This window comes from Microcebus murinus, chromosome 1, assembly GCF_040939455.1.
Source record: "Microcebus murinus isolate Inina chromosome 1, M.murinus_Inina_mat1.0, whole genome shotgun sequence".
Lineage (NCBI taxonomy): Eukaryota > Metazoa > Chordata > Mammalia > Primates > Cheirogaleidae > Microcebus > Microcebus murinus.
This window is the reverse complement of record NC_134104.1, coordinates 76,946,265-76,971,222: the sequence shown is the minus strand read 5'-3', so window position 1 is coordinate 76,971,222 and position 24,958 is coordinate 76,946,265. Positions and strand designations below refer to the sequence as shown.

Below are 24,958 nucleotides of genomic sequence, written 5' to 3'. Positions count from 1 at the left end.
AAGAACTTAACAAGGAAGGAAGGAATCACATCCTAACTGATCTTGCCAGCTCCAGGCCCTCCCTCTTCCATCTGTCCCGTACAGGGCTGCCTCCCTGCAGATTCACAGGTCTCCAGAGCAGGGGGTAAAACCCCCAGGGAATGCACAAGATAAATGACTGGCTTTGGGGTGATAAAATATCAGATATCTATAGCATTTTTTTCTTTTTGTCTGCAAAGAAAGAAATTAAGCTTTGACAATATTTAACATATCAATTATTGATATAAACATAGAAAATCATTAGTCATACATATATTAGGGGTGCATATTAAAACATTTTGTTACTAATGGGGTACATGATTGAAAAATGTAGAAACTAGTAATGTATGGAATAAAGTCTAGATTCCTTATCTTGGCATTTGAGTCTTTATAAAACCTGCTCTCTCCCCTTCTCTATCCTGTATCCTGTACCTACTATGCTCTAATGAAATTCAGACCTTACCTGAGCAAACCGGGATTTCTTGTCCCTGTGCAACCTCATACTAGTCCGTGTGTGCACTGCCTCTCCCTCCCCCACACCATATGTCTAAATGCCATTCTAGACCCACCTTAAATACCCTCTTGCCTCAGAAAGTCTTCCCTAAGCCCCAGTTTGGGAAACCTCACCTTTTTTTGGACCTATGTTATGGCACAGAGCACTTTATGATCTGTTTTGTGTTTCTTTGTATATATGTGGCAGCCTGTCTGGTCCATTTTCATGCTCTTCTCCCCTGCTCCAGCCACCTTCAGCATCTGAGTCTCTTCCCATCTGGCCTCCTCTACCTCCGCACTGTTTCTGCCACCCTCTGGTTCCCACAGTCTCACTCTCCGGAGCAGTTGTCCTTCTCCCGGATGGCAGACCTCGCCCCGCCCTCACTCTGCCCTAAGCCGCCTCCATGCTCTCTTGATCAGCTTCACGGAGAGTGTCACCCCCTCTGTCTCTATGTGTTGTTCAAGGTATCGGACCCCTCCTGGTTTCACTTCCTTGTCTTTGGGCCCCAAACCCACATCCGTTGTTTCAATGCTACTCACGCAAGCACCCTCTGTAGGGCCTGACCTTCTGTTCTCTGGACCACTTGCCTTTCCAGGGCCCAACTCCAGGTGGACTTTCTCTGTGGTCCTGCGTCCAGCCTGCGGGTCTGGCTGAAGGGCTGCCCCTGGCTCAGCTCCTGATGCCCTGAGCAAGGTTGTTCTCCATCCTCAGATGGGACTACCTGGCGGCCCACCATCACTCTCCTCTTCTCTTTATGACTCCATTTGCCATTCCCCACAATGGGTCGTCTACACATTTGTCCCTCCCAAGTCCCTAATCACACCCCCACATCTCAACCCTGAACAGATCGAATTTCCCAGATTCCAAATGAAATAAATGCTATCAGGTAAGAATTCCCTCCAATATATCTCAAAAACCACCCATTCTCACTTCCTCTCTGGCTCCAAGGAATTGTCCTTCTCATCCCTTATGCTACTCCCCTGACCCTCACCTTCCCTAATTACTTTGTCCATCCCAGCACTCCTTCTGTCTACATCAGCCTTACCCTTTCCACCCACCACAAACACTTTCAGAGGCCACCCATCGTAAAAGGATCACCCTCCCTTGATCTTGCATCCCTCTCAAGCCACTTATGTATCCTTCTCCTTCCTTTACTACCTAACATCCTTTGAAAAAGTATTTATTTTTAGAAATTTCTAAATGCTGCATGCTTACTAAAAAAATTGTGGAAAACACATAGAAGCTGAAAGAATAAAAATAAATGTCCCCCACAGTCCCATATCTCAAATATAAACACCATTAACATTTTCCTGTATTGTATTACCTTCCTTCTGCCTCCCAACTCCACTGCTTAGGGGTGCTTTATAAAGCACAGTGCTGTACAAGGGCATTGTAGCTTCAATTGTCTGTCCTGCTTTGCAATTTAACATCATAACACAAATATTTTCTATGTTACTATGTAGACCTCATGAATATCATTTGTGATGACTAGTTGGTATTCCAGCACATGGATTATGGTTTACTTCACCATTCTCCTATTGTTGGACATTTAGGTCCAACCTTGTTGGACATTTAGGTGTTACTACTTTTTTTTTCACAATGTAAGTGGCATGACAACAAATATTATTATGCATAAAAGTTTTCCTATATTTTTCAATGAAAGGGCAGCCTTCCTGAAATAACAGGAAAATATCTAACCCTGCAATTTTCTAATAACAGCTAAAGATCAATCATGAACTCCCTCCATCTTGCTCTACCTAGCTGGCAGGCACTCTACAGGGTTCTGTTTTCATAACATCTGAAAAGAGCCAAAAGACAGAAAGGAATTGTTAATCTTTTTCTTTACATTCACCACCTCACAGCCTTTAGAATTTGTACCTTCTAGAAGGTCCTGAGGAGCCCATTCCCACCCCACCACCCCAGCAAATGACAGCAGGGGAGCAAACACCAGGCCTCAGATCCTGCCCAAAGTCATGGTCTTAAGGGCTAGATCTCAGACAAGATTGTTAACATCTGATAGCCAGTTCTGTTGTTATCTGTCTGCTGAGAAGAAAGAGGAGCAGATGAAGTGTTCACAATACCCTGTTAATTTGGCTACAGCCATATATCATCTTGACCCCTTTTATACACTTCCTAAATAAAAATCCTAAATATACCTGATTCTCTCTGCCAACACACTCTTCCCCTTCCTCTCTTGTGTCTGGCCCTTTCCCACTTGGGAAAGTAAAATAAACTTCTTCCTCCTATTCTAACTTTGTCTGGAGAAATTTTTCTCAAGCCCACGTGCACCAGCTCTGCACTAGCACTCCACCCTAACAATGAATACTCTCTAAGGTAGTCTCAAAAATAGAACAAAAGCTCCAAAATACTATGAATATTTTACAACTCCTGGCATTTATTGTCCATGGTTTTCCAAACAGATGTTGCCAATCAACACTGCCAAAATATGTGTGCCCATTTCATTGAACCTTTGCCATCACTTGACATTATCATTTTTCCTCACCCAAAATGTGCTAACTTACAACTTGTTCAAAAAAACCTCTTGAAGCCAGGCGTGGTAGCTCATGCCTGTAATCCCAGCACTCTGTGAGGTCAAGGCAGGTGGATTATTTGAGCTCAGGAGTTTGAGACCAGCCTGAGCAAGAGCGAGACCTTGTCTCTACTACAAATAGAAAGAAATTAATTGGCCAACTAATATATGTAGGAAAAAAATGAGCCAGGCATGGTGGTGCATGCCTGTAGTCCCAGCTACTCAGGAGGCTGAGGCAGTAGGATTGCTGGAGCCCAGGAGTTTGAGGTTGCAGTGAGCTAGGCTGACACCACAGCACTCTAGCTAGGGCAAAAGAGTGAGACTCTGTCTCAAAAACAAACAAAAAAACACACACAAAAAAAGCAAAAACAAAAAAACCTCTTGAACAAGCCTCTCTTAGCTATTGAGAAATAATCTATTATATCCCCATCACATCTCAATCCACTATGCCTTTGGCTCATATTCATACCGATGTAATAAAATTACTCTGGAAAAGGTCACTATTGACCTTCTTTTTGTCAAAATCATTGACCCAATGATTTGTTCTTCCTTCTTATGCTAGTTTGCTATTTAATCTCTCTGCAATGTTTGATGTAATTGATAGGACAGCCTTGTTAATAAACTATCTAACAGGAACTAAAAAGAGAAACAAACTCACAGCACATAATTGTCCCTTTGAAGGGAAAGATCACAGTTCAATAGTCCTTTGTTTGATTAACCACCTGGGGCTCAACTTACTATCTTTAAGATTAGCCACCTATGGCTTATGTTGTTTCAGGGGTTTTGTTTTTAACAGCACTGGAAGAGTTCCCAAGAAGATAGCAGAGGTGCAAGAGCTCCCTGCCAGACCAGATTCCAAGGAAACTGATAAGCCAGCCTCACAGAAGGGGGTGGGGGAGAGAAAGAGAGAGAGAGATACAGAGACAGAGAGAGAGAGAGAGAGAGAGAGAGAGAGAAGGAAAAACAGACACAGCTGCTTTACAGCCCTTTTGCTATCAACTGGCAGCAATCACTCTTTTTTTTCCCCCTGTACCTCCATAAAAACTGCAAACTCCTTACTTTCCCTGTCAACACTTCTCCTTTCTTTCTCTTGTGTCAAGCTCTTCCCACCTTTGGGAAGAAGAATAAACTTTTTACTTGTTTCTATCCTAATATTTGTGTAGAGAATTCTTTCTCATCCTGCACTGCAAGTCCCCACCCTAACAGTAATTATCTACCTCCTACCTGGAACTCTTTCTGTATTTTCATCTCCTCCAACCACCCTGAGTCCCTGGGATTTTCCTTTACTCTTCTTACTTTGTATTCTTCCATTGGTAATCTTATCCATGCCTATAACTTCCCTTTAATTTTCCTCTTCCTGCTGTGTTTCTAGTCTCCCCTCTAATGGCCCTATACCCTCAGCATATAAATGTGCTTAAATTTCTTCCATTCATTTTTTTCAAGCCCCTTCCTCAACCCTGTATTCCTCTTTTTCATGTTGTTTTCCCTCTATTTCTAACCATGCTTTTAAAAACAGTGCTCTATACTTGCTCATCTCCACTTCCTGGACTCCCATTCATTTTTCCACTACAATCTGGCTTCTGCCCCACTCCTCTGAGAAGGCTGCCAACAAAGGTCACCAGGGACCTGGTGCTGAATCTAGTGGCTATATTTCTAGCCCTTTTATAATCAAGCTTTCCATGGCCACTATTGCAGAGGCCTTACCTGAGAGTGCCCACCTCTGAGGCCAGGCTCAGCACTGGGAAAGGTGAAAACATCAGTTCCTGAGGTCATTGTCCTCTGATGTAAGCCCACTAGAGGCCAGGGACCCTTGCATTACCAGAAGCTAAATCAAATCTGCGGGGGTGTGTATTGGTTTGTAGTTAATGAATAATAATGTATTTAATGTGAGTAATCGACTCATAACAAACAAGAACAACAAACACCATGCACTCTCTGAGAAGACCACTGGGTTAGAGAGTCTTGGGTTCAGTTCCTAGATGGGTATGTGATCTCGGGCAGGACATCTGATTTCTCAGGAGTTTGTTTACATCATTTCAAGAAAGTGGGGTTTGGTCTACTGACCCTTTAAGGACTCTTCAGTCTGTAACACTTTATCATTCTTTTTTTTTTTTTTTTTGAGACAGAGTCTCCCTTTGTTGCCCAGGCTAGAGTGAGTGCCGTGGCGTCAGCCTAGCTCACAGCAACCTCAAACTCCTGGGCTCAAGCAATCCTCCTGCCTCAGCCTCCCGAGTAGCTGGGACTACAGGCATGCGCCACCATGCCCGGCTAATTTTTTGTATATATATTAGTTGGCCAATTAATTTCTTTCTATTTATAGTAGAGACGGGGTCTCCTCTTGCTCAGGCTGGTTTCGAACTCCTGACCTCGAGCAATCCGCCCGCCTCGGCCTCCCAGAGAGCTAGGATTACAGGCGTGAGCCACCGCACCCGGCCCCACTTTATCATTCTGAGATATAAGTTGCTGATAATGTTGCTGATAAGTTCATGAGAACATGTGTTGCAATAAGATCCTGGTTCTGTTAATTTGGCAGATGTTACTACATGTGTGGCATTGGAAAAGACACATACTTTGGGGTGACACAATTGTGAAGTGGGATGACAATACCCACCGACAAACCTCATGAGGATTCAGTATAAGCAGCTCACACTTAGCACAGTGCCTGGCATGCAGTAGTGTTAATTCTCCTTCCCTCCTTTGGTCAGTGTATGGGCAGTACAGATTATAATGGAATTTGGCAATAAAGCTACCCATTGGGAGTGAAATCCATGAGAACCAGCACCACTCAGTATAGGAACCATCTGCAAGGTGGCCATACCCCGAGTTAGCTTGTCAAGGTGTTGGTGAGGTAACTTAAGAAGTGCTCAGGTGCAGGGTGGCTCCTGAGAAAAAGATTCCACCTAATTAAAGTTTAACTTTCTGCCTAAAGACCCCACCTCTGATTTAGGATTCAGCGTGTATGCCTGGCACTAACCCAGCTAAGCACCTGTATTGTTACCTGGTGTTCTGAAGTGACAGTGCAGTCTCTTTGCAGGATGCATTAATAAAAGGGCAATCGGAGAGGAAGAACTTGTCAGCATTTGTCCAGCCCTGCTGGGCAGATGCTAGGAGAGGCATCCCTCTCCAGCGGAAATGAACAAACACGCTTCTGGTTTGTCAGTCACTTGTGTGTAGGGCCAGCGTCAGTCAGCCCCAGGCCTGAGTGACTCTGGCTCCTCGGGAAAGCCTGACTGGGTGGCAAAGCTGAGGCCTCGCCTTGGGTGCAGCTTCCTTTTTTTTTTTTTTTTTTATTTCTCCATATCATGGGGGTACAAATGTTTACATTATGTATGTTGCCCTTCCCCCACCCCCCAAGTCAGAGCTTGAAGCATGTCCATCCCCCGGACGGTGCGCGTTGCACTGATTATGTATGTATATGGGTGCAGCTTCCTGACAGGACCGTGCCTAAGATATCCTTGACATCTCTTTTCTTAAATCAGCATGGCTGTGAGTGTGAGATGGGTGTTAGAGGTCTTACCTGCCCGCTTCTTTTCTTTTAGAATTTCTTTGGTGAGATACTGAGGACAAACTGTGTGCCAAGTGTGTTGAGTGTAGGATTCCAGCTGATCTCCACATCCATCCAGCGAATTCCCTGTGGCCTTCAGAGAGGGTGAGAAACTCGTCCTTGGTCATAGCTGATGAGTGGCAGGGCTAGAATTGGAACCCAGAGCCTGTGCTCTCAGCCACGCCACCACAGGGAGTCTTGGAGGAATCCTGCTGTTGATGCTATAAGGCAGATTAACCCCAAGAATACTTTTGATACTGAAAAGTGTGCTCTAAAAATTTTAAATTTTTTCATGCGGTGCCTAATATGATTGATAAAAGTAAGAGAGAGAGGGAGATTCCAAACTTAGGGTACTTCAGGAAGGAGTTGAGGACAAACTGCCGAAAGGGAGCCCTGAGGCTCCTGGGTGGGCTGGAAACAGCAAATAGCATCTGGATTATGCAGGGGACAGCTGGAAGTGTTGGAAGGACATGGAAAAGTGAAATATGCAGGTCATGTTTTTCTCTTTTGCTGCTCCTTCTCCCTGCCATGGACACGCTCCTTGCCTTGCTCATCAGGCATACTCCTCCTGTGCATCCTTCAAGCCCCTCTACGAAGCCTTTCTTGACTTTCCCCAGCAGAACTATTAATAGTCTTCCCCATGGCGCTTTCCTAGTACCCACTCCCTGAGGACAAGAATTGTGCCTACCTTCTTCTATGAAGCCACATGGGTTCGATGGCAACCCATCCCTGGCTGTGCGACATTGGGCAAACTATTTAAGTTCTTTGATCCTCAGTTTCTTTATCTGCACAGTGGGAATAACAGTGGTATCTGCAGCCCTGGATTGGTCATGGCTTAAATGAGAGAAGAAACACAGAGTTTAGCACAGGGATGTGCGTGTATTGAGAACTCATCAACCTTATACATAATGCTGGGCCTTGGCAGTGTGTGGAGTAGAGAGATGTTCATTCAGTGTTTGTGGAAGGGAGGAAAGGGAAGAAAGAGAAACACATCAACCAGCTGCAGAGACCGTCTTTAACTAATGCAGCACCAGCCTGATATTTTAGAGCTGTGGCTGCTGTATAGTCTCGAACTCCTGACCTCAAGTGATCATTCGCCTCAGGCTCCCAGAGTGATAGGATTACAGGCATGAGCCACCACACCTGGCCCCGTTGTATAGTTTTTCTAAGTACACACCCTGCCCTCTCAGGCCAAGACTTGGTGCCTACATTTGCAACTCCCCAGAGACCTAATCCCGTGTGCTGCGCCGCTCCCTGCTCTGCAGCAAACAATGCCTATACCTGGCCTACCTGACCTCTCCCACTTCTGAAATCAAAAACCTAAGTCGCTGCCCTGATTCACACCGGTGTCAGGAGAGGGGTGAGCTGGGAGGCAGCCAGGAGGCCTCCTGCAACCCCTTCCTGGCTCAAGGGAAACTGGCCCTGTTTCTCTTGGCCTGGTTCACCTGGAGGAGAACCGTTCAAGTGTGACCACTTCCCTGATGCTGGACTGGGCAAAGGTCACTGGCAGAGTCACACAGGGATCTGTACCGTGTGAGACAAGGTGAGGACCACAGGTACAGTCACAACACTGACAGCAGACACTGTTCCCACATGTGCTGTGTGCCAGGGCCGTGCGAAGCACCTTACACACACCTCCCTTGTCATCAATCCTCACTGCAGTCTCAGGAGATGGAGCTTCCTACTGTCTTCTTTTTACACTGGGGGGGGGGGGGGTCTGAGACTCCCAGGGGCCAGACCTGGGCTGTCTAATAAGGTGGCCACATCCAACTCCTGAGCAACTGAAACGTCGTGGCTGGTCTGAATTGAGGCTTGCTGTAGTGTGAGACAAAGAATGTAAATTAAACTGACCCATTCATAATCTTTTATAATAATCACAAAAATTGTTAAAATTAATTTCCTCTGTTTCTTTCTTATTTCTTTCAAAATATTAAGTGGGTACAGATATTTTTGATATATGGCTTCAGTCAGGGCTGTAAATGTGCCCATTGCTGGAATAGTGTTCATTGTACCTGTTAGGTGGGTTTTGCCCCCTTGCTTGATTTCCTATGACTTTTACTTCCCTCTGTGCACTGTGTGCCCATCAGTTAGTTCCAGTTTAGTAGTGAGTACTTGTGGTGTTTATCCATTCTTGAGATACTTCACTTAGAATAATGGTGTCCAGTTCCTCCCAAACTTCTGCAAAAGGCATTAATTCATTCTTTTGTGGCTGAGTAGTACTCCATGGTATACATATACCACATTTTGTTAATCCACTCATGAATTGATGGGCACTTGAATTGATCACATCTTTGCGATTGTGAATTGTGCTGCAATAAACGTTCAAGTGCAGGTCTTTTTGAAAAAAAGACTTCTTTTCCTTTGGGTAGATACCCAGCAGTGGGATTGCTGGATTGAATGGTAGGTCTACTTTAAGCTCTTTGGGAAATCTCCACACTGTTTTCCCTAGGGGTTGTACTAATTTGCAGTCCTACCAGCAGTGTATAAGTGTTCCTTTCTCTCTGCATCCACACCAACAGCTTTTGGTTTTGTACTTTTTAATAAAAGCTATCCTTACTGGGGTTAGGTGATATTTCATTGTGGTTTTAACTTGCATTCCTCTGTTTCTTTTTTACTTTTTTAATGCAGCTACTAGAAAACTTAGATGAAATATGTGACTTGCATGTATTTCTACTGGACAGCATTGGAGTAGATAATTACCCTCCACCAGAGCTGAGCTTCAGTCTCAGATCCATCTGTCTCCAAAGCCTTGCTCTTCACTCCTATGCTGAAACTAAACTTCCATGCTGATACTCAACTTCCCACACATTATGGGACCAAACATAAGTGTACCTGGGCTGGGCTTCTGGGGAAAGAGGAACTATGTCCCCCTCTTTGTACAGGTGGGTATAATTATGTTTGTGTATGCACAGGCTGGGAGTGCTGTTGCTTTATGGATAAGGAAGCTAAATTCTGTGGCACAGCCACAGTGTCTCTGGGTCCCTACCATGCAGTGGCCAGGGCGCCATTTAAACTCAAGACTGTCTGATTCCAAAGACTGGCCTCTTCCCCTGCTGCCTCTCCCAGGTCTCCCATATTCCACATCCCAGAGGAGGCTGGGCTCAGGTTCTTTGAGGTCCTTGGGCAGGGGTCACAAGTTCCATCTTATCAGATCTTTTAATCTGTTTGAGTCCTGCCTCTCATTTTAGCTGCACTAATGGCCTTCACCTATGTGAGTCTGACACATGTCCCCAGGCCCCAGACCTTTCCCTCCTGTTTTGGCCCTTGTCTGCTGCTGTGTGCTCCGGCCTCACATCCTTCCCAACCTCTTAAAGGTCCCATCTCTCAACACTATTGCACTGGGGATTAAGTTCCCAAAACATGACCTTTGGCAGGCTGTAGAAGCCTGCGTCTTAATCTTATAATCCTTATTGACCCTTGATTCCCCAGAGTCAACACCTGGCATTGCGGCGTTGCTCAGTAAGTGCTTGTAGAAATATAGGTTGCTACCATGGTGACACAACAGCTACCACTGTGTACCAAGTGCTTACTTAGTCCTCCATAGGGACAATCTCTGAGGCAGTGCTATAACTAACCCATTTTATGGCAATAGCTACTGAGGCTTACAGTACTTAATTGACTTCCCAAGTTCATTGGTTGGTAAATAAAAGAACTACAATTAGGTTGTTGCTTTAATGTTTGGTCTGATGGGAAGAATTCTAAACTAGAAGATTTCTGTACTGGTTCTGCCTAAACTAGATTATTTATGATTTGTTTAGGCATTCCAGCTTCCTAAACCTCAGTATTCTTACCTGGGAATGTGCTGGTTAGATTTACTAAATTATCTTTAACAGTGTGTTTTAGTGAGTCTCTGTGACACCACAGTGACTCACAATGCCATGACTTACTTCTCTGTGAGCAAATGAGAAAAGAAAAAAAACGATTTTCCACTCTATTTCTTAATAAAAATTTAAATTTTATCCCAGTAGCTAATCACAGTAATATTAACCAGCGATGCAAATCATTATATTTCTTTTTGGTGTGAAATAATAGTTAACATTTTTTAAAAAAAATAGAGACTTCAGAAACAGTAAACATCTTGTTTATGTTCAGTTCTCTATTATAAGCCATGGCTTACTACATCCTAGATTTCTGTTCTTGCCAGTGGAACATTTCTTTCATGCAAGATCTCCACTTCCAGTCAAAATCTTTGGTCCCTCTGGCCAGTTCCTCATCAAAAAACCTCAGATAACTATTCTTATCTACTAATCCAACAATTTCAAAAGAATATTTATGGGTTACTAATAGGCATTACTTACAAAAAGCTAAAAATGGAAGGCAAGAGTCTCAACCAGTGTATACTAGTGTTCCAGCCCACCTGCCCATCATTACCTTTCTCTTAACAGTACGATTGGGTTTTAGTCTCTTAATGAGTTTGCTTCCATACATATCCATAGAAGGAAGAATAGACCAGGAATATGATGTGAGAACTTTTGATATCCCATTTACATGTTTTTTTTCTTTGAAGTCTTTGTTTTAAAAATAACCTAAATGATCTAAATAAAATGCTTGACACCAAGATGTCCAAAGTACTTAAGGTGTCTCACCTGTGCTTCTGCTGGGTGACTGGGGTTAAGCCACCTTCCTGATCTAACAAGAACATGAAACATGGGAGGTTGACCTAGAAATGTGAACTCACCAAGCACTACTGGGGCCCAGGACCTCGTGCTCTTGTCTGAGATAAGTACTGTATTAGTGTGACCAGGAAGATCTCTGTAGGGACTATGCGAGTGGAGATGGGGAGATGACTGACAGGGTGGGAACTTGTACACAGGATGAGAAAGAATTCTCGACAGGAAGATTTGAATAGTTTTATTAAAGAAAGAAAGTTTATTTTACTTCCTAACGGGGAGAAAGGGCACTACATGAAAGAAAGAAAGGAAAAGTGTAGGCCCAGAGGACAAGTGGCTTGAGCTTTTTATCAGGGGTTATAAAGGGTAAAAAAATTTACTGTGGCAGACCAATAACAGGAAAATGGCTATGAAGCTGCTGCATCTTTTCTTTCTTTCTTTCTTTCTTTCTTTCTTTCTTTCTTTCTTTCTTTCTTTCTTTCTTTCTTTCTTTCTTCTCTCTCTCTCTCTCTCTCTCTCTCTCTCTCTCTCTCTCTTCCTTTTCTTTTCCTCTTCTCTGTGAGGTCAGCTTATCAAAGTGCTTAAAATGTGGTTCTGGGAGAGCTGGGAGGGAGTTTCCACCCCTGCTGTCTGCCTAGAGCTCTTCAAGGAGGTGAAAACAAACTCTTAGAGATAACAAATTAAGCCCCAGAAAACAAAACTCTTAGAGAAAATGGATTAAGCCCCAGGTGGTTGATTGAACAAGGAACTATTGTGTTGTGATCTTTCCCTTCAAGGGAGCAATTCTGTGCTATGAGTTTATTCCTCTTTCTTTCTGTTAGTTTATTTTTCTCTGTTTATTAGCCAGTCCATACTATCAGTAACAGTCCTCAATATTCTAATTCAGGAGGGGACCTGGACACAAACCAGAATCCACTCATCAGAGCCTTGACCAAATGTTTGTTATCATTTCTTGGGAAAAGGTTGGGAAACAAATTTGTTTACATGCACTCATGAAAATGACGTTGCTTAGAGGTCTAAGGTTACAAACACTGGCAAAACCTACCCAAAGTACTGACTCAGGGAAATCCACGTTTAGAATTCAACACGATAAGATGGGACAGAGGGTTTCAACCCTGCATACCCTGGTCAGCCATTCAGATTGCAATTGCAAAACTCACCTCAAGCCTGCCTTAAAGAGCCCCACCAGCTGGGCAGTCCCTGCATCTCCACACACTGACCCATCCTGGGCCCTGTTCCCCACAGAATGGGCCTGCTCCTACCCCTGGTGCTCTGCACCCTGGCCCTGTGCTGTGGGGCTGTGTCTCTGCCCCAGCAGGCCCTGGGCCCCTCGCCTCTGCTCTCCCGGGGCTGCAATGAAGCAGATGTGCTGGCAGTCGCGGGCTTTGCCCTGCAGGACATCAACAGAGACAGAAAGGATGGCTATGTGCTGAGCCTCAACCGAGTGAATGATGCCCGGGAACACAGACAGGCAAGTGACTGTCCCTTCTGGGGCAAGCATTTGGACACACTACAGAGACTGGCCAGGGTGAGCAGGAAACTCAGAGGCACATGTTGGGAGGTCCTTTCTATTTTGGAAACCTTGCTGAGAACACTCTGCTCTCCTCTGCCAGCCTGTGCTGCAATGCTCTTATTGGTATTAGGAACAAGTGCTAACTGTGCTCCCACTCTGACACTTGCCTACATTTCATTGGTTTATAGGGCATGTTCTCAATCATCCTTTGGCTGTCCCATAAAGCAGAGACTTCTTTGTGCGATTTATGGGTTTCTGCTTCCTGTGGGATGTGATGCATTTTTCTACCCCTTTCCACAGGATGGCCTGGGATCTCTGTTCTATCTCACGCTGGATGTGTTAGAGACCAACTGCCATGTGCTCAGCAAGAAGGCATGGAAGGACTGTAGGGTGAGGAGCTTGCATGAATTGGTGAGTGCTTGTTTTCATAAACTGGTAAGGGCTCTAGGGAAAGCGACCAGGCGCCCTCTTTCTGCAGGGTGAAGATTGCTCGAGGTCTGCCATCTTTTACATGTCCCTCTTTATAATGTCCTGGTAGGTGCCCATATCCTTATTCTAATTCTGTAGTCAGAGCACAGTTTAACTAATCAGAGGGGTTCTGAGAAGTCCACTGGAGTCATGTGGGCCAGAGTGGAAAAGTTGCCCCCAAATTGGTTTCCACCTCTAAGACCCTCCTTTAGGCTCTGATCCAGCGTTTGAATTGTGAGGAGAAGACCTGAGGTGAATATTCTGGATATGGGGTAATGTAGACTGCAGAAGCATGAAGGAAGAGCTTTTGAAATTTATTTTTCTTTGTTTTGTTTTAGTAAGCACTGATATGAGGTTTGAAGGTAGCAAAATGGATGGCTAAAAATATGAAAGATCTCAAGGGTTCCATGGAAGGATTTTCTGGATTTTCTGAAATCATAGAACCCAGAGGGCCTCAGTAATTAATTAATTTTGAGACCAGGTCTCACTCTGTTGCCCTGGCTAGAACATAGTAGTGAGATCACTGAGGCCTCAAACTCCTGGGCTCAAGTGATTCTCCTGCCTCAGCCTTCAGAGTAGATGAGACTACACGTGCACACCATCATGCTGGGCTAATTTTTCTATTTTTTATTTTTTGTAGAGATAGGGTCTCACATGTTGCCCAGGCTGATCTTGAACTCCTGGCCTCAAGTGATCCTCCTGCCTCAGCCTCCCAAAGTACTGGGATTATAGTCATGAGCTACCACACCATGCCAGAATTAATCCTTTTAAAGATGGCAAGGAAAGGGACCTGAGATAGCCAGTTTCATTTTATTCTTAATTATCCTGGGATTATGTCTATTAATTGATATGAAATTTTACAACATGAGAGCAAGAAGTGATATGTATTTAGAAGTAGTTTGATATTGATATTTTTTCTAATCATATAACCAATTTGTCAAACTGCACCTAACTGATTTTGAAAAGCAAATACTCTATTTACCTTGTCATAAATTATATTTGTTATGGTGACACTACCTACTAAAACACATACACTAAAAGGTGTACACTGATGCTAACATGATACAAGTTTATTTCTCACTTATGTGAACTTCAAAATGGAAGTTCTGGATCAGGAGGGGGCTTTTCCCCAGGAACGATGTGGAGACCCAGATTCATTCCACACTGCGGCTCCAGATGCTGCCGGCTTCAACTCATGACTTCCATGGTCACCATGCTCATCTGCATCAAGCTATGGAAACAGAAAGAGCACGGAGGACAGTGAGAACTTGGAAGATCTTCATGGCCAGAGCTGGAAGTGGTGACACGTCACGTTCCTGTGGTTAGAATACAGTTATACGCAGCCACAGCAACTGTGAAGGAGACTGGGAAATGTAGTCTAGCTGTGTCCCAGAAAAAAGGTTCAACAGTTTGATGATCAACTGCAGTTCCTCCCCACCAAAACCACAGAATTTGATCTTAAGTTCCTCATTACTCAAAAATATAATGTCTGATTTTTATTACTGAGGTGTTTTTAAAACTCACAGTTTTGTCTACCATGTCATAAAATGTATTTGTTGGTTTCAGGTTTACGGTCAATGCAAAGTGATCTTTTATATTAACAAGCCACATCGAGTTCTCTATTCACCTGCTTATAACTGTACTCTTAGCCCAGGTAAGAAATCACTATGATTTTGTTAATTTCAATAAAATATGCAAAAGATCATTTAACCAGTGCTCTGCAAAGAGTGTACAGGGTGTTTTCCCATCTTTACTTTGGATTCATTCTAACACTAGTTGCTTAATATTTCCAGTACTTGCTTCCCCACTGATGTTCGTCCAGTGCTGCTCCTCTTCCCCCAATTCCTCTTCCTAAATCACCTTCAGTAGCTATTATCCTCTGTGTCTTGGGTCAAATCCTAAGTTTTCACCCTGACATAAATGGCATGCTCTCTGTGGCTGGTCCCCAACTCCCTTTCTAGCTCCCTCTGCCACAGGTTATTTCCCTGACCATGGCAGTTCTGCATTCCGCCCACCTGGGTGCCCCACTATTTGCTGACACACACATCGCCCTTCCCAGTGGCTGCATCTCAATGTGCCTCTCCCTCTGCTGAGCACGCCCTGCCCCGATGCCCTCTGACCTTGGAACTCAGGATATCCTTTAAGCACTACCACCGATGCTGCTGCTTCTGCAGCGTCCTCTACTCCAGGAAGGAAGAGTGCTCTCCTGTTCTACATTCCGATATAGGAGGTCTGTCTGGGAAGCATCCAGCCATGTAATGCGAAAAATATATTAACGATGGCTGGATACTTAGCAAACAGACCTTCTAACTTTGGCCAAACCACTCAGGGAACACAGGCGATGCGCTGCTTTCATTTGGGGCCTCATATCTTACATTAGGTAGAATATTTTGTCCTTTCTTCTTCCTTGCTATACTCTCCCCCGTTCCTATCAAGTGGAAGGTGTCAATAATGTCGTCCAATAAATAAATAAATAGACTGAAAATGAGGCTGAAAGAATAACATTTGAAAAATGCACATGCATTCACTCATGGTCCTCCTGTTTTGAAGGGGAAGTCTTTGGAAAGAGAACATCCATGGCACAGGCGGTATAATGTAGCCACTTGTCAAACTGCTATGTGCATGTGGCTCCTCTGGGGGGTCTTGTTAAGGTGCAGATTCTGACTCCACAGGTCTGGGGCAGGGCCTGAGGCCGAGCATTGCTAACAAGCCCGGGTTGGTAACAATGCTGCTGGTTCCTTTGAGGAACAAGGCAAGAGAGCAAACCTTTTATTAAGCACAGCTTGAGGTTCGGGGTTGGAAAGATAAGACTCACCTGAAATAAGTTAAATCACAGCAACTAATAAATGATCTCAGGACTTAAATGCCAGTCATAGGTATCAGAGCTATGGGAGGTCAGTAAGTGACAGGTGGTAAGGATGCAGGGTGACAAGCTGTGGGTGTAACTCACCATACTCTCCCCCAGGCCCCAAATACACCCAGGTAAACTATGTGTTTACTCTGCAAAAACAACCCAAGCTAAGTTCCCTAGCCTTACTTTCACTCTAGGTTTACCACCCCCAGCTCCCTCCAAACAGAAATTCTGGCTGTGTTGTTAGTATGATCATTCTACCAGTCACACAGGCATTTGACCAATTTTCTGTTCTGGTTCACTTGCATTTTCTTCTTCTTTTTTTTTTAACATTTCAAAATTTCTTTCAATTGACAACTAATAATTGAGCATATTCATGGGGTACATAGTGATGTTTCATATATATAATGTGTGGTGATCAGATCTGGGTAATTAGTATATCCAACATCTCAAATATTTATCATTCCTTTGTGTTGGAAACATTCAATATCATCCTTCTAGCTATTTGAAACTATAAAGAACTGTTAACTATAAGTCATCCTATAGTGGTATAGAACACTAGAAATTATTCCTCCTATCTAATTGTAATTTTGTGTCCTTTAACAAATCTCACTTGCATTTTCTAACCAAAGAGTTTCCTTCCACTATGTCATTCATTTATTCACTCTTTTCTACAAACATTTACTTAGCACTGGCTGTGTATTAAATATTAGGTATGATGTTTCTGAAAGGTGTGAAAGTTGAATAAGACATGACAGTAATGAAATCCCAACCTTTTAAGACACTCAGTCTACTTTGCAGAGGCAATGATGACATACTGAAATACTTGGGGGGAAAGATCGTATTCAATGTACTATATTATGTGTCTTTGAACAAAATTCTCTGAATAAATAAATGTGTGTGAGGTAAAAACTATCTTGCTTTGCTTTTAATTACGAAAATAACATATGCCCATTATAGAAATCTACCTGCCAACAATTCACTTCCTTTCCAGAAAATGTCTTCCTTACTTCATCCTTGCCAACACTGAGTATTATCTTTTTTTTCCATCTTTGCCTCTGTTATGGTCATGTAATTTATAGGATTGAAAGTCAATAATTTTTAAACTGGTCTCATTGACATCAACAGTTTCTCGAAGAAAGATTCAAAGGATATGCCCGGACTGCCCAGGCCCCACACACGCTGATTCTTCAGATCCCCGGGTCTTGGAAGCTGCTACTGAGTCTCTTGCAAAATACAACAATGAGAGCACCTCGAAACAGTATTCTCTCGTCAAAGTCACAAGGGCTTCTAGCCAGGTAAGGCTGAAAGGCACAAGGCAGTCAGACAAACAGTGTGTCTCATAACCGTTGCTACAGATCCCTAAGCTGGGAGAATGTCAGGGCACTCCTTTTGATTAGAACCCAAGAGCCTTTCTCTTCCTTCCCTACTTTGGTAGACCTGATGCACATTCAATCATGTTTCAGTTTCTCAGTTATTCTGTGACATTTCTATAAGAGTGAGGTGACTCCATTTTACTTCCTCAACCTTTGGGCAGGAAGAGAAATGGACTTCCAGTTTCCTTGGGGGATTCTCCGCAAATTCGCTGTCTCTGCTACATTGTCATAGACCACTTAGCGGGACAACTTTTACTCCATGTTAAGGCCTGGAGTGGATGTTGAGTTTTATGGATCAGGGAAAATGGGGGCTCATTTGTAATTGGATTATGTTGCTATCTCTTTCATATGGAGAATTATCATTCAGATAATTCTATGTGAGAAAAATTAAGCTTCCCAGGGAAAGGTGTTTGGGGCCCATTCAAATCTTTCAGAAGGGAAGAAAGATATGATGATTACGCTTTCTCAATAACTAAATCATGGCCCATGGTTTGACCAGGGTGGGGACTTGCAGGGACAACAGATATGTGTATTGACAGTGCCTTTGGTGATGTATCGCTTCTGTAAATATAATTCTGGCAAACCTGAATATTTTCCCCCGGGGAGGAAGGCTTGACTTTTTATGTCTTGACTTTTGTCTCATAACAGTGGGTGTCTGGCCCTGCTTACTTTGTGGAATACTTAGTCAAAGAGTCACCGTGTACCACAGCCGAAGCTGGCAGCTGCTCACTTCAGTCCTCTGACTCTGAGGTAAGTTTCCTGAATGTCTTCATAATTTAGGATGAGTGTTCACAGATCATCTCTAAGGATTTGTGGAGAATAAATTATATATGAGGTGTTATAGAGCAGGAGAAGCTTTTCTCCCACCAAGAAGCAACTGGCAAATTAGCTATTAGGTGTGCCCAGATACAATAATAAGGGGTTTTGGTTGATTTCAGTGTAATTTTCATTAGCAATTACAAAAAGTGATTATAGGGACTATAAAATATAGACAAATCCTCAAAGGGTGGTGATAGTCCTACTTTGGTCTGAAAAAACTTGGTTATATTTGGAATACAGCATGGTGTTCTATTCCTTGGACCACTCTTTAAGAAGGACAAAGTCAAATAGACCATTGAAAGAATGCATCAAAGATGGGGAAGGTGACTTGAAATCATCTGAAACACACCTGGTGGGAATTTAACTTGGTACAATGTATCACAGCACAGTTGGGCAAAATGCACCAAAAATCTTTTTCATGATATTTATGTATTTATAGTAATAGCTTCATTAAGATATAATTCACACACCATAAAAATCATCCTTGTAAGGGATAAAATACAGTGGTTTTTAATAGTATATTCACAGAGTTGTGCCATCATCACCATTTTCTTATTTTAGAATATTTTCACCAACCCCAAAAGAAACTGCATACCCATTAACAGTCATTCCCCATTGTCACCTCACCCAAGCCCCTGGAATTCACTAATCTACCTTCTGTCTCTATAGCTTTGCCTATTCTGGACATTTCATATAAATGGAATGATACACTGTGTGGCCTTTTGTGTCTGGCTTCTTTCACTTGGCGTGTTTCCAAGGCTTCTCTGTCTTCAAATAGAGATAGGTTTACCTCTTCCTTACCAAATAATATTTTATTGTATGGATATTGTTTATTGTTGGATTGTTTATTGTATGGATATTGTTTATCATCCATCAGTTGATAGACATTTGGGTTGTTTCCAGCTGTGAACAAGTGCACAAGTTTTTGCGTACACATGTTTTCATTCTCTTTAGTCTATACCTCTGAGTGGAATTGGTGGGTCATATGAAAACTCTGTTTAACCCTTTGCACTCGGATGTCAAGTGTGACTCGACACAGTTAGCATCGGTAGTAGCTCGGATGTGGAGCCACACTCCACACGAAGTTTCACCGCAGGGGAAAGGGGGATTTTTGTCTATTTTTCCAGTATCTTTTCTTGTTTTCATTAGCATGAAAGGACAAGTAAAATGTAATTGCAGAGATGGTACACTAACTTCCAGGGGTAGATTATTATCCACTAACTTAAAGCAACGTTTAGATGGAAAGCTCCATATAATCACACCTCACCCTAACAAAAAACACAAAGATTGTGTTGTTTGTTCTAACAGAAAAATCAAAGGAGGAAGAAGAGAGACGATTTATATTTGCAAAACATGTGAATGTAAACCAGGTCTTCATGCGGGTGAATGTTTTAAAAAATATCACACCATGAAAAATTATAGAGATTAAAATTATTCTTTGAATGTATCAATAATTTGAAATATTAAAAAATCCAAATAAATACGTTTGTATGAAAAGAAACTCCAGTTTTTTATTCTACTGCCGAGATTTGTAAAATCTGGGGTATTTAAAAAATTAAATCCCGAGTAGAATAAAGGAATCGAGAAAAAAGCAAGCGAGTGCAAAGGGTTAATCCTTTGAATAACTGCCTTATTATTTTACAAAGTGACTATCAATTTCACAATCCCATCAGCAACGTATGAGGTTTTCAGTTTCTCCACATCTTTGCCACCACCTATTATTATGGAGTATTTTCTTTGGAGAAATGTCTTTGCCCATCCTAAAATTGGGTTACTTATCTTTTTATCGATTAATTTTAAGAGTTATTTACATATTCTTGATATAATGCTGTTATCACATATGTAATTTAAAAATATTTTCCCCCATTCTCTGGGTTGTGTGTTCACTTTCTTGATGATTTTCTTTGATGTATAATAGTTTTAAATTTTGATGGCATTCTATTTATATATTTTTTTCTTATTTTGAATGTGCTTTTGGTGTCATATCTTAGAAACAATTACCTAATCTAAGGTCACTAAGATTTACATGTATGAAAATACAAGGTAGTCAGAATGACAAAACAATCTTGAATAAGAAGAGCAAAATAGGAAGACTCACTCTTTCCAATCTCAAAATTTACTATAGCTACAATATTCAAGAAAGTATAGTACTAATATAAGGATAAATATATAGATCAATAGAATAAAATTGAGAATGAAGAAATAAATCCTTACATATAGGTCTTTGATCCTTTTGAGTTAATTTTTATATGTGGTGTGAAATAGAGATTTGACTTCATTTTTTTGTATGTGAATATCCAATTATCCCAGCACTATTTGTTTAAAAGACTATTCTTTCCCCCATTTAATTTTCTTAGCACACATCTCAAAGATCAATATACCATAGATGTAAGTGTTTATCTTTTTACTCCCAATTTCATTCCATTGATCTATATTTTTAACCTTATACCAGCACCACACTGCCTTGAATGTTGTAGCTTTGTGGTAAGTTTTGAGATTGGGAACTGTGAGTACTCCTATTTTGTTCTTTTTATTCAAGATTGTTTGGGGTATTCAAGATCCTTTGAATTTTCATAATGATTTTGGGACCAGGTTGTCAATTTCTAGTTTTAAGAAAGCAGTTGGAAATTGGATATATTTGATTGCATTGAATCTATAGATCATTATGGGAAGTTCTGTCATCTTAAAAACATTAAGTCTTCAAATCCATGAATATGATGTCTTTCCACTTGTTTAGAACTTAATTTCTGTTAACGTTTTGTAGTTTTCAGTGTACAAGCCTTTCAGTTATTTTGATAAATTTATTTCTTGAATATCTTATTCTCTTTGATGCTAATGCAATGAAATTATCTTTTTAACTTCATCTTTGGATTATTTATTGCAAGTGTATAGAAATCCATTTTTTTATATTAACCAAAAACTATATTTTTTTATCTTGTAACCCTGATGAACTCATCTATTAGTTCTAATAGTTTGCTCATGGATTCCTTAGGATTTTCTATATACAACATCATGTCATCTGAAATAGAGATAGTTTTACTTCTTCCTTTCCAATCTGGATGCCACATATGTCTCCAGACTCTAGGGTTCACATGTTAGGCAACACCAACAAACTCCCTCTTTGTGTTCCCTTCTAGTGTCACCACCAGGTAGGCCTGTGAATTTTGGTGTCTACATAAATACTAGCCAGGGTGGGAGTGGCCAGGTTCTATTTGGTGCTGGTACCAGCAGTCTTTCCAGAAGGTCCTCTTAGAGCCCCTCCCTTTTGTGACTTGGTGATGAAAGGAGAAGGAAAAGGTTGAAGCACCATTCCCCAAACACTTCCCACTTGAGTAGATTTTCCCACTTTAAGGAATTTCTAGCCTTCTCTTCATATGGTCTGGAGATAGTGAATAGAGTCACATTTAGGCAACCTGTTTAAATACATTTCAGTAAATTTTATGTGGATATACTTAAAAGTTCTTCTTTAGAAATTGAGGCAACATTTTATTATAATATTCTATTTATATTTGAAAACTTGTATACTGTATGACATTAAAGTTCCTCTTCTAGGAATTTACCCTAAGGAAGTAATTAGGGAGACATGAAAAGATATAGCTTTAATATTCAAACTAAAAAATTAGAAGTCAATCTGGTTGTCCAACGAAAGAGAACTTATTAAATAATGCAGATGACTATTGGGTAGCTATTGTAAAGAAAATCATATTAGCCTATAGATGTCATAAAAGGATTTTCACAATATATTGTTAAGTGACAAAACAGAGTTATAAAATAATATATGTGATATAATTCTATTTTTGTAGAATAAAAATATATATGCATAGAAAAAAATCAAATCATTGCAGGCAACAAGTACCTTTCAGGCAATTGCAGGTCTTTTTATTTTCTTTTTGTTTATCTCTGTTCTAAATAACTATATATTACATTTTCAGTAAGAAAACAAAGTTACTTTATTTTCAAATAAAGAGAAGTTGGAGGAGTTGAGAGGTTGTCTGAGAAGAGAAAACTCAGGTGAAACATACACAAAGCACTGCTACATGAAAGATGAAAACAAGTTTTCTAATTGACACCAGGGTAGAACCAAGACCAAGAGGTAGAAGTTATATAGACACAGCTTCCTGCTCAATACAAAGAATTTTCCAATAATCAGTGTTTTGTCCCTCAAGAAATACTGAGTTTCTCATGATTGGAGGCAACTTAGCCTAGTTTGGGTGATTTTTTGGTAGAGACCTAGAGAGAACTGGCTCAGAGCCCACCTACTACATGGCAGGAGCATAAAAACGTCCATTGGCTGTGTGTCTACACAAGCAGAAAGCAAGCTGATTTCCCTTTACGATCATTGATAATACTCATGTGACATTGTATTTTCTCTTTCTTTTAGCCCATTGGTCTTTGCACAGGTTCTTTGGCTCAATCAGACCGAACATTTGTCTCTGTGAATTGTGACTTCTTTGAAACACAGGTATTTTTCAATCTAATTGTAAAGAAGAGCAGATTGTCTATATTTAGCTGCCACGACCCCAGCCCCTCCTTTGATTTTCCTGAGATCCATGATCACCACTCTACTCAGGCTGCCCTAAGCCCACACCCACAGGGTACCTGGTCAAAGACCTGTCCGGCTTTGTTTTAGTCACATGTGGTCCTAGAGAACAGGGAAGACACATTCAAAAACAGGGAACCACTGGGTTGGATGGCCCAAGCCTCTGTCTGGAGCATTAAATTCAGTGTCCCGAAGAAACCTTACCCCAAACCACTGGGAGAAGTCATTTCCTAAAAACATTCACTCCCCTTCCAGAAGTACTTATTGAGCTCTTACTATGGGGCATCCTGGTATAGTTGGCAGGGCAGTTGAGACAGGCCACCTGGGGTCCAGTCAGGCTCTGCCACCTGTGAGCTGTGTGACAATAGGCAAGTAGCTACCTGAGTCTTGGTAGACTCATCTTTAAAGTGGGATTGCAATGTCTGCCTCATTCCGAGCCCTGTGAGAAGCCAGTGAAAGGACCTGAATGAAGAGCAAAACACAGGGCCTGGGGCAGAAAAACAACCAGTGAACGGCATCTGCTGCTGCCACTGCTGGGAACAGAAAGACAGCTCATTGAGGACTTTGAGCAAGTCACTTTGAGTCATTGTTCAGCTCTGAAATTGGGAGACTTACAGTCAAGTTTGCATAGGTCTTGGTTCCCCCTGGCTGCCATCTGTTTGCTTTTTAACCCTTTCACCGGAAGTCCAATCCTTCTACCCAGTCTCCCTCTGAAACATTCCAACAAAAAGGTACAGATTAGCTTAGCCTGGTTCCAGGCATGGCAGGGCTCTTCCTATGAAACTCTGCATTTGAAAATGTTCTTATTACAGGCTCCAGCCCCCGGACATGAAAACTCTGCTGTTAAAAAAGAACCTGTGAACCTCCCCAAGGTTCAGGAACCCCAGGGGAAAAACACGTCTCTCGCTGCCTCCCCCTACAAAGCTGGGCCAAAAGGATCTGTCCAATACCTTCCCGACTTGGATGATAAAAACCCCAACAATTCCCAGGAAAAGAACCCTCATGAGGCCTTTCCTGTGCAGCTGGATCTAACCACAAACCCCGGGGGAGAAACCCTGGATGTCTCCTTCCTCTTCCTGGGGCCCGAGAAGCAGACGCTGGTTGTCCTGCCTTTCCCCGGACAGGAACAACGCTCTGCCGAGTGCCCGGGAGCAGCCCAGGAGGCCAGCCCTCTTGTCCTCCCACCGTGAGAGCCACACAGGGTTCCATGGGAGTGTGGTGCTCGCACGAGATGACAGGTGGTGGGGACAGAGACAGTGAGTCCAAATGTAGAGAGTGGCTAATGAGGGACATCTTTTTCACTCTTCTTCCCGGCATGTTGGCTGAGAATGGAAATAAAGAGCCTCAACCCTCCACGTGGTCTGCACTCTGCACTGTGTGCCGCCCTGTCCCAGGGGCTGCGTCCCCTCTAAACTGACCCCGTCTCGTGTCTCATGCCATGGAGAAATGCACCTCTCGTGTCTCCAGCCACTCACTTACACACACTTTTATCCTTTCAGCAGCTCCAATCTTAGTACGAGGCATTCCCATGAAGAAAGATACTTTCTCTAATACCAAGGGCTATGAGACCCTGAGACCCAGCAGGGATCACTGTCTGCATTCCCTGCAGTTACATGCCAGGCCTTAGCTGGGGGTTGCCCACACCAGCACCAGCCCACTGCCCCTGGCATCTGTCTGAACGGCTCTGGGTCTCAGCAGTGGGCAACTCACTTAGAGGTGGGGCACAGGGGAGGGCCGTGTGCCTGTGGCCTGTGCTGGGCACTGTGGGGCACCAGACCACAGCAGTTCTCAGTGCTACATTGATCATTGTCACAATTCTCTCAGGACAGACAGTAGAGGCCCCATTATGACAGTCAATCATAGTCTTCTCTGTAGGACAAATTTCCCCTCAATTAGAAATAGACATGTGTGTGTACACACACACACACACACACACACACACACACACACACACACACACACCAGATAGTACTTTTGACATTTGGACAGAGACTTTGCAAATATAGCTGTTGCCCTCCATCCTGGCACTTGTTCCTAGAAAAGGCCTTGGCGTACTTTGCATAAGAGCAGTGGACAGAACTCACACTCCACCACTCTTACCTGCTTGCTTCCCATGGGAACGGAAAATGATTATGTTGGGGGCGTCCTGTGGGGTCTTACATGGTGTTTCAGTTGGGGTCTGGAAAGAAGCAGAAT

The 24,958-nt window shown here is 42.5% G+C and overlaps 1 protein-coding gene across 1 annotated transcript; it reads left to right on the top strand.

Annotated features, from left to right (window-relative positions):
* The first annotated feature begins 12,318 nt into the window (after positions 1–12,318).
* Positions 12,319–24,115, top strand: FETUB (fetuin B). Its single transcript, XM_012789652.3, has 7 exons — positions 12,319–12,666; positions 13,009–13,119; positions 14,743–14,830; positions 17,156–17,325; positions 18,052–18,153; positions 22,604–22,684; positions 23,575–24,115. Exons 1-7 carry the CDS (start codon positions 12,442–12,444, stop codon positions 23,950–23,952), a joined length of 1,155 nt encoding a protein of 384 aa, XP_012645106.2. The 5' UTR covers positions 12,319–12,441; the 3' UTR covers positions 23,953–24,115.
* The last annotated feature ends 843 nt before the right edge of the window (positions 24,116–24,958 follow it).

Bases quoted from the DNA above. Each gene is read 5' to 3' on its own strand.
- FETUB (XM_012789652.3), top strand. From the start codon at position 12,442: ATGGGCCTGCTCCTACCCCTGGTGCTCTGCACCCTGGCCCTGTGCTGT. The intron at 13,120-14,742 runs GTGAGTGCTTGT...TGTTGGTTTCAG, and splicing joins TGAGGAGCTTGCATGAATTG to GTTTACGGTCAATGCAAAGT. The intron at 18,154-22,603 runs GTAAGTTTCCTG...TCTTTCTTTTAG, and splicing joins TTCAGTCCTCTGACTCTGAG to CCCATTGGTCTTTGCACAGG.